At 36.0% G+C, this 13,682-nt stretch overlaps 1 protein-coding gene across 2 annotated transcripts in view; it reads left to right on the forward strand.

Moving 5' to 3' along the window:
* LOC149567082 (cysteine--tRNA ligase, chloroplastic/mitochondrial-like) overlaps positions 1–13,682 on the forward strand; it is an 88,303-nt gene that overhangs the window by 32,604 nt on the left and 42,017 nt on the right. For both annotated transcript variants that reach the window (XM_089820303.1, XM_089820302.1), the window contains one exon: positions 5,281–5,344. In XM_089820303.1, the coding sequence (XP_089676429.1) occupies positions 5,281–5,344 (64 nt within the window). The remainder of the gene's footprint in view (positions 1–5,280; positions 5,345–13,682) is intronic.

Consider the following 13,682-nt stretch of genomic DNA (forward strand, 5'->3'; position numbering starts at 1 on the left):
GATGGAGGTTGGTTTTCATGATCAATTGGTTGAATCTAACATGGAGATTATGGAGCACTTGGAGGTGGATGATCCAGTTGTTGGGGGTGAGTTATGTATTGCAGAGCATCTTGTTGTGAGCAATGAGGTTGTTGGTGTTGAGAGTTTGGCATGTATTGATGGAGATCTACATGTTGGTGTTGATATGAAGTTTGTTGTTGCTGATGCGGGGTTTGTTGCTGCTGGTGTGGATTCACTAGTTGTTGATGTGAATGGGAGTTTGCTAATGAAGCATTATGTTCAGTTTGTTCTTGTGCATGAGCTTGTTGATTGGATGGTTGAGATGTTGGTGTGGAAGATTTGCATGGTGGTTTTGTTGTCCCTATTGAGGTGGAAACCTTTGGTGAAGATGAAGATGGTTGTAGATTTTCTTTTTGGCGTCCAAGTGTGGGACACACTTTTCTATCTACCGGAGGAGTCTGATGCAGGAGCATCTTGCATTGGAAAATTATTGGAAAAAAAAAAAAAAAGAAAAATTGGAGGAGAGAGAAAGTGACGAAAATTAGAGGAGAAATAATAAAAAAATAAAAAGGAGAAAAAGAAAAAAAAGAGGAATTTCTATTTTCGAGGTGCATAGGTGGCATAAAATAGAAAAATAAGAAAAATAGTTGTCATTCCATTAATCGAGGTGTGTAGGTGGAAATTCTAGAAGGTTTTGGATAAATCATGTATTTAATATTTGTTGGGTGCTTAGTTGTATTTGGGTGGGAATTTAATATTTATTTAAAGATAGTTGTATCCCACATTGGTTGTGTTTGTAATGTCTTGGGTTAGAAGTGCCTATTTAAGCAAGGCATATGAGCATTTCTAAATCAAGCTCAAGGGGAAGCTTGAGGAGTAGAAGCTCAAGTGGAAGCTCAAGGAGAAGCTCGAGGAGTAGAAGCTCAAGGAGTAGCTTGAGAAGTGGAAGCTCGAGAAGTGGAAGCTTAGGAAGGAAAAGCTTGGAAAGGTGAAAGTTGTGGAAGGTGAAGCTTGGGAAGCTTGGAAGGCTTCAAGGTGTGAAAGAGAAGGAGGAAGTGAAGAGTGAGTTTTCCTGAGACTGTAGACAGAGCGCCGAATGTGAGGCAGTTTACAGCAGGATTGTGATAGACTTGTGAGTGTGTAGACAGAGCGCCGAATGTGAGGCAGTTTACACTTGGATCTTGCATAAGGTTGGAGAAGAGCTAGTGGCTGCAGTTTAGAAACGAGGAGGTTGTTTGGTGGCTTGCGAGCACAAGTTGAGATCTCAGAGATTTCTACCAGAGTGTGGATCTGGACTAGCTTGGGTTTGGATTGGATCTTGAGAGATCTTGCAAAAATGTTATTGTAATTGATATTGGATTTTCAAGTATAATAAAAGAGTTCTTTGGGAAGCATTTTATTTTCTTGGTCTTTATATTGTTGCATTCTTGGGTGTGAGTTGGTAAGGGTGGTGTGGCCCTTCATCAGTGGTATTAGAATCGTCCTCTATCAAGTGGTATCAGAGCGTATCTACATCAAGGGGTATCAGATATATCCTTGTCCCCAGGAGCATCTTGCATGAAAAAGGGGAGTGAGTCTATGATAGTGGAGATGATGGACCAAAATGTGAGAAGGAATATAGGCGGGAACCATGATCAACAGTCCCTGTAGCAATAATATTGCCTATTTCACTATCTCTAATGTGCACTGAATCTTGTGCAAACTCAACTATCTTCCTTGCCCCACTATGTGTAATCTAATAAATAGAGAGAAGGTTAGAGGACAAAGATGGAACACAAAGTACATCATGAAATGTACCATCATCAATGTCAATAGAATCTTTCCCACATACAGTCATAATAGTGTTGTTCCCCATCAAAATGTGTGGAGTAGGAGAAACCTCATAAGAAGAGAACAAATCTTGAGAAGATGCCATATGGTGTGAAGCATCTGAATCCAATAACTATCTAGAAGAGGGTGGAGTGGTAGTTGCATGTAGCGCATGACCCTTTCCTATATCTTTACCATCTGACTGAAATGATGATGATGAAGAAGATCTGGGAGAAGTGGAAGGAATATCAATGTTGCTCTTTTGAAGGAGAGCTATCAAATGTGAAACTTGTTTGGCATAGCCGTCTAACTTCTTCTCATAGCAATGTGACTCATCATGATTAGGCTTATTACAATAAGCACACTTCGGTCTTTTTGGCTTTGGTTTACCCCCCTTAGGAGGAGGTGGCCTTGATGAACTGTCAGTGCTATAATCATTTTGAGACTCTGTAGAATGAGATTTTTGTGTCTTCTCCTTCGTCCCTGAAGATGGCCGAGCTACCAATGCATAAGTTTGTGAGCTTGTGAGAGAATCCAACTGAGAGAGCTTAGCTTGCTCTCGAGTCAAACGAACCCAAAAAACCTCAAAGGATGGCATGGTAAATCTATTACCCAAAGCATCTTTGGTGGAATAGAAGTTAGAAGCAAAAATCTGAAAGTTTCCACGAAGTTTAGAAAGAATCAAATAGATGCACTCAGTGTCAGTCTTGGTTTTACCACAACCCTGCAATAAAGATCTCTGTTGTTTGAACTTCATCAAGAAGTCCTCAATGGAAGGAAAAGAATCTGGTATAAGAGAGGTAAGCTCTGCTTCAATATGAAGTGCCCTAAACTCATTCACTGTACCAAACAAGCCTTTAAGCTTGGTCCACATAGCTAGAGAGGTATTGCACCCATCAAGATGAAATTGTAGATTGTCGGATACTTGCAACCAATCCTACTGCCTCATCCATCTTGGCCTCTCTAAAACTAGCTGCATTGCATCTAAACAAGACCACAACCCTTTTGACCGAAGAAGTCGTGTCATCAAGGTCTTCCGTGTGTGATAGTTATGACGGGTCAGAAGTTCTAGACAAGAAGAGGTCTCAACCATTGTTTTAAGTGTTGAATTATTTTTGAATGAAGTTCTGGTTTATATCCCTTTTGACTGGAGAAGTCGTGTCATCAAGGTCTTCCATGTGTGATAGTTATGAGGGTTCAGAAGTTCTAGAGAAGAAGAGGTCTCGACCATTGTTTTAGGTGTTGAATTATTTTTGGATGAAGTTTTGGTTTATATAAGTAAATAACATAAACAATATGACAAAACACCACCAAAAAATCAAACCCCAGCTATTAGTAGGAATGTGTAAATGAGAGAAGAGCAAGAAAGCTTCAGTTTAGAATCACATGTACCTTTGAAGAATACTGATGAAAAATAGCAGAGAATTTGAAAAGGGCTTGAGAAGAGCTTTTTGGCGCTTTTTTTGTATTAAAAAACAGACCTATAATGAAGAAGTTATGCCCCCCCGGAAGATAAAAGTCATCAACGGACTTCAAGCACAAAAAATAGGTGCAAAAATGGAAAAAAATCCAAAAACACGTGCTCCATCGTCTCTGTCTCTGAACTAGTTTTTTGATGCTTCTTTCGGATTCAAAAAACACCTCTGTATGCTCAAGATATCACCAAAAAGCCAACAAGGTCTCCAGAAGACAAAGAAAACGAAATGTTTGACAGTTAAATGGCTGTCAAATTTTAGCTTGTAAAAAGATGATATCGGCATTGCGCTTTGCAAGCTTGCGTCAGTACTTGTTGTCAGCAATGTTAGTACTTTGTTGACATGATGACATCGGCATGTGCATCGTTCTTTTCCCATTAAAACAAACTTTAAAAAAAAAAAAGGTTTTTATAAAGTTTGAAAATTTAAGATATTTGTTTTTTTTAAAAAAGCTCGCTTTAAAAACTTTTTATTTTTTATTTTTGGGATTTTAAAATTTTTTCCGCCTCGTAGTGCGTGCCAAAGGCCCTACGGTTTGGTATGCCAAAAACGAGGGCCAAAAATTTCGTTGCCTTTAAAATCGAAGTGCCTTATATGGATTTAGGGTTTTTGGACGTTCTGAGCACAATGGTGAGGTCCGTTTTTGCTCAAAGTGATCCAAAAATCAGAGATCCTCTTATGTTCACACAAAAAATTGAAAAATCCCAGATTTCTTCTATCAAACCCTCATTCTTCTTTTTCTTCAAACAAGAACAAGTAGCTGCAGGCAAGGCTTTGATACCATGTAAGATTTGATGATGAACAAATCCACCGACCTTGGGTATCTTGCATGCAAATAACCTATTACAAGGAAGAAAGAAAAGCAGAGAGAGAGAAGAGTTTTCTCAACAAACAAGAAAATTGTATTTGCTTGTGCAAAAATAGAATGAATGAAATTACAACCGATCAATCCTTATGAAGGAGATCAAAACGCTAAAAAGGAAACCCTAAGAGGTAAATGACATTTAATAATTACTAATTAATTATTAAATGAAAATGCAAGGTGCATAAAGTGAAATTTTAAGAAGGGAGAAAAGGTAATTTAATAAATGAAATAAAATTAACCTTTTTCTCTAACAATCTTGTTCTGCCATTTACTATGGCTTTTTTGATCTTATTTGGAAAATGTATCTAAGGGGTTGTTTTCTTTAGTTGCTATTGTGCCCCTAATTTTTTTGGTCATGGAGACAATGCTACCATATGCCTTGCTAATACATATTGGTAATAGTAATTATGGGCTTGTGAAACTCAAAAGGTAATCTACATCAGCCCTCCGATCTCTATCAGCTCTTCTTTAAATTCTGTACTTACAAAAAAGAGGGTATTTTTATGTGTTTTTAATATTTTATATATATTACATGGACAGGCCTTTCTGTGATGAAACTGGGAAAAAACAAATTACCATATTGGTAGATAGCAAACCTTGACCAATGAATTATATGATTCTTGATGCAAAGCTGAAAACTAATCTCTTTTAGAGATTTGCTTTTTCGTAATTTTTTGTTAAACTGAACCTAGTTAATCCTTGATGCTATGTTCAAAACTAATCCCTTCTAAACTTTCTATATCAAACTGTATTGACTGTTGTGAGTATTAATAAATACTTATTACTAACCTTGCTGATGTAAGCACTTGTTGATGATAGCAATTTTTATGGCACAATATATTCCAAACCATATGTTGATATTATACGTAATGCTAATTTCAATAGCCTGGGCTCCGTTATTACAGACTTGCACATAAAGATAACTGCAATATACATTAATAAAAGAAGAAACAAACATTTTCTTAAATAGGATTACAAGTACTGGAGACAAGTTATAACCAATTGTTGACAGAAGAAAGCTTGAATGCAGTCAATTTGACTCCTTTAACTAAATGGCTTGTGGGAAGTAACCTTGAAATTTTGTTTCACATCTGCAAAGTATGTTCTGACATGGTTTTAAACATCTGGCAGATATCTTAGGCATTTGGGATACGAGGTGAAGTATGTACGGAATTTTACAGATATTGATGACAAGGTGAGTCTCTCTAATGGTTATCAAACAGGTTTTATTAAAAATGTGAGTCATTTATTTAGTTGTCTTAAATGAATATAATTTATACATTTTCTATGTGGTTTAAATTTAGATCGAGTGATCAAGTTCATTGTTTTATAGCTTCATAAGGCAGTTGTTTTCTTTGCTTTGGTAGTGGCTGTGACAATTACGTTCCAAATGAAGACATGTCTTAAGTCTGTGAAGTAGGCTCTTGAGTGGATGACATTTATCCTCATTGGGACCAAAAGGCGAAATTAGAAGCAAATAAAGAATCAAAACCATAATATAATTAATTGTCAGTTGTTAGGGTTTATATTTAAATTTGTGGATGAATTTGAGGACTGTTCGTAGATAAAATATATAGAAACACCATTGTGAATGAATGGACGAAGTCTAAAGAGATAGTAAAGCCAATTTGGATTCAAACATTCTACACAGAAGTATGTTATTTAAAAAAAGAGTATCTACCGCACACAACAGATGGACATAAATTACTAAGGGAAAGTATCCTTTATACTTCCCCCTCTAGACACATTAAATATCTTTTACGTCTTAATTATGCGCTAGGCACTTCGAGCATGTCACCTGTTATGCTTCCAGTTGATTGAAACTAGTGGCTTCTGTTGATTTTAGTTGCTGCGATAGAGATCAATCTACTTGTGATGATTCTTAGTTTGTGGTTGTGCTCATGCTTTTTCAGAGATCTGTGTTTAGTTTCCATTGTTCTTCAGCTGCTGTGGAGTTGCAGACTGATGATTCTGTTATTAATCTTTATTTCTGGTTCAGCTATTCAAAGTTGGAGTACTATTTATATGTGCAAGCACAGCAGCTTCTTCGTTCAAACATGTTCTTGCCTCATACTATCGTGCAACATATTGTTCTTGTCATCATGTGGTCGTGTCTAGTCATTCTTAGCTTGACGCTTGTTGGTGCCATCTGTGCTTCTTTATTTGTATATCTTCCACTCAGAGGTTGTGCTTATTATTATTGCCAACCGGTCATTTGCCCAGCTATTGCCTTAATTCCTTGTTGTCATCGTGTTGCCAAGTCTCTGTCTTATTTCATTGCTGGCATCGTGCATGTGATGCGTCACTGCCGGGAACTCTAAATTGGAACCTTTTGCTCTTGTTTAGACTGGCCTTCTTGATACATCAGTTATTTATGATTTTTCTGTGTCTTATTTCTGATCGGTGCTTTTTATGATCAAAGATATAAGTTTTTCCATTGCGAAAAGCTTCTGCAGAAAAAATGCCTTTTTGGGAGTTTTATGTTTATATGAGTATGCTCAGTATTTCTGCATTATTGGTAATTGATGTCATATGCATATCGTATGTAATGCTTCTGCCATAGTTTCCTTTACCAAGCATAAATTTATGTGTGCCTGAGAAAAATCTGTAACTGGAAATCTGTGTATTGTGAACTATGATTATGTTATATCTGTTCATTTGAGAGGCAGAGATTTTGTACTGGATTTGAAATCATAATAAAGGAAGCATATTTTGATGGGTTGGGTTGTTTCCCTCAATGAGGAGGGTCTTTCCGATTTTATTGTATTGTTTTCTTTTGACTGCATTGCATTGAACTTGCGTCATATCCGATTATATAATTTCTGGTTCAAATTTAACATGGCATTAGAGCTGGTCTGAACAATTCTGATCCAAAACCAGAAGTATTCTGTATTTGTGTTATTTGATTCTCATTCAGTTTGTTATTTTCAGTGTGAAAATGGTGAATGGTCTGAAGGTTGAAGATAGATTAGATGGCTCTTCAAATTTTGCTTCATGGAAGCCTATGGTTTTGGTTGCTCTTGAAGAGAATGATCTTTTGAATTATGTAAACTCCTGATGTTGCACCGCCATCTGATGATACTGAGAAAATTTAGTGGAAGAAGAACAAGATTTTGGCTAAAAAGATTATGATTAATTTAATTAAAGATCATTTGATTCCTGTCATCTCAAAATTGGAAATACCCAAGGAGATGTTCAAGTCTCTAGGATTTGTATGAGTTTAACAATACCAGTAGAATACTTGCATAGAGGCATCAATTGTTGCATGTAAAGATGGCAAGAGGTGAATCTGTAGTTTCATACTTTATGAAATTACAGAACTGAAGAACCAACGTAGTGCAATTGTTGAAACTTTTTCAAATAATGATCTTGTTATGCTTGCCATGAATGGACTTCCCCATTCTTAGGAATCCTCCATTTAGGGTGTTAGTGGAAGAGATGAGCTTCCAAAATTTGACAAACCAAGGGCAAATTGTATTCAAGAAGAGTGCTGATTAAAAGCAACAGGAAATGGTCAAAGAAATCATCGTGAAGATGATCACGTTCTTGCAGCTCATACTTGCAAAGAATAAGAGAAAAAGGGAAATTTAAGAGGTTCAGAGACAAGAGCTTTGAGTCAGGTCCTGACTTCAAGAAAAAAAAAGTTATCCCTCTTGAGTTCAATGTTTCAGGTGTGATAAATTTGGTCATTTTGTAAGAGATTACACCACAAGACCAATGCCTCATGCTGCTGCTGCTGCTTGAAGGTTGATAATTCTTCTTCTCAAAGAGAGTCTAGCAATAATTCTCAAGGCTTCTTATTTATCTTTGCACTTTCCACCAACATTCCCATAAATAGTGATACTTGGCTGAATGACAGTGGTGCATCTTGCCACATTACTGGATTAAAAAAAAATCTGTTTAATCTAAAAGAAACTGATTCATATTTATAAGTTATTATTGGTAATGATGCGTATTACTCAGTGAAAGGTGCTGGTTCTATATCTTTCAAATTGGATCCTGGTATATCTCCACACCCAAGCAATGTAATATTTTTACCAGGCATAAAAAAATGTGATTTCTATATCAACCCTGGAAGACAAAGGCTATCATATTGCCTTTGCTGATGGTAAAATCCTGACATGGAAAAAGAATTCTGATTTTCAACCAGCTCGTGAAATTAGAGTTTGTCATGATAGCCTCTACCGGCTTTCAACTCGTCCTATCCATCCACTTTCTCCTAGACTTTAGATTCTAATAAACTATGGCACACGAGATTTGGGCATTTAAAATTTTAGAACTTTAGCCACGATGGAGAAGGCTGTAATTGGTCTTCCAAAGCTGAGTCAGAATTATGAAGGAGTTTGCAAGAGATGCACTCTAGGTAAGAATATTAAGAGCACTTTTCATAGTAGTGAATCTAGAGCTAAAGATATTCTAGAATAAATACATTTCGATTTGTGGTCCCATGTCTATTGCATCTCTTAGTGGTTTTTGGTATTATATTATGTTCATGGATGTTTCCCGTATAAATGTTGGATCCATTTTCTCAAGTCTAAGGAATTTGATGATGTGATGTCCCGTTTTAAAGAATTTCAAGTGTTGGTTAAAAATTTGTCTAACAAAAGAATTAAGATCTTAAGATTTGATAATGGCAGAGAATATGTTTTTGACATCTTTCATAATTATTGTGTTGAAGCTTGGATTAAGTGGGAGTTATTATTATGATAATAGATAGAACTTCTATTATCTCTGTTATAGCATCTAATGGTTATTTATTGTAATCTTTTGTAAATATTAGAATGTTCTAAATATTTAGTTTTCTGTTTCTAGAATAGAATGCTTCTATTCTTTAGAATTGTTTCTTAAGGAAACATCGTTAAATCTCTTGTATAAATTGATCTCTTGATCATTGTTAATAACAAGCAAATATTTACCAATTAATTCGTAATATGGTATCAGAGCCAACACTCCAAATTTTTTCGAAAATAATTATAATTTCTTGGTTTTAATTATTTGCCTTTTATTTTCGAAATTATTTACATGCATAGTTGCTTCCAACTCTTTCTATAATTCGACTAGGGTTTCCGTTCTGAGAGATTTAAATCTGCCGACTTTTGGTTCGGTTTCTTTAACCCATTTCTGTCCAGATGCATCTATTTTTTTTGCACATTTCTACCACTTTTTGTGGTTTTTTTTGCAGCAGGGCCGTTTTTGTTGTAAACCCTAATTTTTGGGTTCGGAAAATTTTTCTGATTCCAAATTCTAGGTGGGTTTTTCAAGAGCTTAGTTGAGTTGTCATATTTTTCTGGGCGCCTTGATTTTTGTGCCTTAGTTTTCGAGCCAGCCAATCCAAAAACTGACAACATATTCATTCTAGGTTTATCGAGCTCTCTTCTAGGTCACCCTTCAAATTTTTTGGGTCTCTACGTTTTGAGGGTTGCATGTACTTGCATGTTGTTTGCATGTGCTGCTTTACCATGCAAAGTCTCATGTTTTGCCTCCCTTGAAAATTCTGGTGGGTTTTCATAATTTTTTTCCTCAAAACAAGATTTCTTATGGGTTTCTGTAAATTTTCCCTTAAATTTTTTTGATTCTATAATTCGCAAAGTTGTGTGGGATTCCTTTGTGGGTTTGTAATTCTTTCTTTAAAAATTATTTGTTGGGTTTCACTGTTTTTCAATGTGCACTCGGGTCAAAACCCCGGCGCACTTGGTGTGGGTGCGTCATGCACCCAAGCACCCCTGCTAGCCGCTTTTTCGCCGCCGCACCGCACCGGTTGAGCCCCCGAGTGGGACGTGGTGCTCGGGTGCTTCCCAGGTGCGCGGGTGTGCCTCGGGTGCTCGCGGGGTGCTTCCTGGGTGCTCGCGGGGTGCGCTGAGAAGAGGCCCAAAAAAGTTAAAAAAAAAATACTTTTTGCATTTTTTTTTGTTTTTGTTTTTTAAGTATGCTAACCCTAATTGGGTGTGTGTCCCATGTGGTCTATTTGAAGGCTTAATAAGACCAATAGATCTCATTTTCATTTCACCATTTTGGAGCAGCAAGGAGCTAAGTGAGAAAGAGTGTTTGGAGGAGCTTGTGAGAGATTAGTGGTTGGTTTTGCAAGGGATTGTAAGATCGAGAGGAGCAAGAGGAGCAAGAAAGTTTGATTTGGCAAGTGTCTCCTCAAGTTCAAGCCTTCAAGGTAGGGTTTTTTTTATTTTACTTAGTTTTTTTGGTTTTAAAAATCAATTTATAATTTTTAAATTTAGTATTTAGTATTTAGTATTTAGTTTTACTAAGTTACTTTCAAGTTTCAAGTTTCATTCTTGAATCTTGTTGATAGTTGAATCTTCTTAGTTCTACGATTTTTTATTTTATTATCTATATTAATTTTTAGTTTTTTCATTGTTCTTAAAATAAAAATATGGCAATATGGCATATGCTGAAACGTATTTAGTATATGCCATATTGCCATATTTTTATTTTAAGAACAATGAAAAAAACTAAAAATTAATATAGATAATAAAATAAAAAATCGTAAAACTAAGAAGATTCAACTATCAACAAGATTCAAGAATGAAACTTGAAACTTGAAAGTAACTTAGTAAAACGTTTCAGCATATGCCATATTGCTATATTTTTATTTAGTATTTACTTATAGTATTTAGCTTCATTTTTTAATACTTTAAATTTTTAAATAGTAAATGCCAAGGTTGCATGGGTACTCGTACCCACACCTCTGGTACTCGTACCCACGTACCCAAGTACCGGGTACACGTATCCCACGTACTGGGTACTCGGTGGAGAGCATCATAGCTAAGGACCTTGATTAAGATTCTGATTTTTTTTTTTTGGTTTTTTGTTTTTGTATTAGCTTGTTGTTTATCAAACTTTATTCAATACCAAATCAGTTTGAAACTTTGATACTCATTAACAATAAACTTTATCACTGTTCAAGTCATAAGTTTATCATTTGCAATATGTCATTGTCATATGATTTAGGATCTTCTTGTTCATGTTTAAAGTCTGCCTTCTTTGTTATGCATCTAAGCATTTATCATGTATTATTATTTCATAGCAAATCTGAAACTGAAAACAATACATTACATTTGCAAACTTTATCATTGTTCTTGTTTTGAAAAACCATTGTCATGACTCATAATTTCAGATTTTTTATAAATATAAAAGTAAAATTTTTAAATAAGTTTGACATACCCAAGTACCTCCGTCCCCTATTATGAAAAATACTTTAAACATTCAACATAAGTCAGATTATTATATATATATATATATATATATATATATTATATATATAATAATCTGACTTATGGCTCATATTTTCAAATTTCTTGTTTTGAATGCTCAATGTCATGACTCATGACAGATATTTTGATTTTCTATAAAATATTAATTATATAGAAAAAATTAGGCATACACACGTACCTGTTACAAGATTCAAGAAGAGTTGGCAGATTAACGAATTTCCGGATGATTCATTAATTAACAGAGGAACAAATGTGTTCTTTATAAAGAATTACAAGGACGTTGTTTCTAAGAGAAACAACGTAGACTGAAGACGGAATTAGAAACAAAACTAGAGACAGGATAGGAAACATTCCTATCTGGACTGAAAAAAAAAGAGACGGGATAGGAAACATTCCTATCTAGACTGAAAGACGGACTACAGACAAGTAGTTGACTATTATAGAAAGTATAAGATATTATCTTAATACCCTCCCTTAATGGTCAACGTACGGATGTCAGAACATTCTGTGATAATTGAGACCCTCCCTGGATCTACAGAATGTTGAAACCAAGAAGCTTTGCCAGAAGAGTGCTATGACTCAAAATAAGTTGCATTTACAAAACTTCGTTTTTGTGGAAAAAATGGTAAAACCCAGAATCTCACACAACGTTGCATATTACAGACAACTTGAAATGATTTTTGAGGAGAAAATCAACAAACCCATAAAAACAGAAACAAATTCAGAAGGCTCTGCTCTTGTCGGAAGTCTCATGAAGACCTTTTAGATGTGTCCAGATTTCGGCAGCTATCTTGTTGGATGGAATCTGAGAAAGCTGGTCATCAGCTACGGATAGTTTGAAAAGCATTACTGCCTCTCGATTGTTCAGATCCCATGTATCTTGATCAGGACTTGGAGAAGTTGGACGCTGTATAACACCCAGAACAAGTTGATCGGTGTTTCGATATTCGAAGATTGCGATGATGCGTTGCTTCCAAGTTCCATAATTGCGACCATCGAATTTGGAATTATGTTCGAGCAAAATATTTGTCAGAGATGCCATGGCATGTTTTTCAATGAAAAACTGTGAAAATTTGTGAAGGCACGTTCTTCGAAGCAAAAATATGAAAGACCCAGAAGAATCAGAGAATGACCCAGAAGAGAGCTCGAAAAACGCAGAAGGAATTTGCTATTGTTTTTTGGATCTGCTGGCTCGAAAATCGAGGCACAAAAAATGAGGTACCCAAAAAATTCTGACGAAGACCCAGATAAGATCTCGAAAAACCCACCAAGAATTTGCAAACAAGAATAAATTCAGAGGTCAAAAACTAGGGTTTCGGGCAAAACCCTAGTCGGCGGCTTTGAAGGTCAGATTTGCAAAAAAAAAAGGCGGATTTGGTGAAAAAAATGCAGCATTTGCAGTCGGATTTGCAAGATTTAATGACGACTTCTGAGTTCCAACATAGGCCGACCAAGATTAAGCCGTGATTTGCAGAGTTTGGCCTCCAAAACTGTGCATTTTTGAAGACTCGAGAAAAACGACCTCCAGATTTGAAAGAACTCACGTCCAAGAATCAAGAACGCCAGTAGTTGAATACGCGGGCGGAATGAAGACCAGGCGCGGGCGCGATCCTGATCAAACCCCTAGACGCAGGCGTGAGCAAAATATTTCGAAAATAAATTCCAGCAGAAAAAATGCAGCTTCGGTTTGCATCTTTGCACGTTTTGTTCTAAAAACACATGCTAGTTCATAATCATGGGAGTAGCAAAAAAACGCGAGTTCCTTAGCCACAAATATGAGTTTCAGAACATGGGAGTAAAAAAGAAAAACCGTGAGTTGTAGATAATCGTCCACGATTTCCACGCGTTTTGCAGATGACGGGAGTTGTAGAAAAAACGTGTTTGGAAGTCACGATTTTTAGGGCAGACTGGTCGAAATCTCAGACACAAAAACCTCAGACAAAAACCCTAGTTGAAATCTCAGGGTTTTTAGAAAGCAAGGATCACAAAATATTTTCGAAAATTGGCTCTAATACCATGTTACAAGATTCAAGAAGAGTTGGTAGATTAACGGATTTCCGGATGATTCATTAATTAACAGAGGAACAAATGTGTTCCTTATAAAGAATTACAAGGACGTTGTTTCTAAAAGAAACAACGTAGACTGAAGACGGAATTAGAAACAAAACTAGAGACAGGATAGGAAACATTCTTATCTGGATTGAAGAAAAAAGAGACGGGATAGGAAACATTCCTATCTAGACTGAAAGACGGACTACAGACAAGTAGTTGACTATTATAGAAAGTATAAGATATTATCTTAATAGT

This window comes from Cupressus sempervirens, chromosome 3 (genome assembly GCF_028749045.1).
Source record: "Cupressus sempervirens isolate cs-2001-9-10 chromosome 3, ASM2874904v1, whole genome shotgun sequence".
NCBI lineage: Eukaryota > Viridiplantae > Streptophyta > Pinopsida > Cupressales > Cupressaceae > Cupressus > Cupressus sempervirens.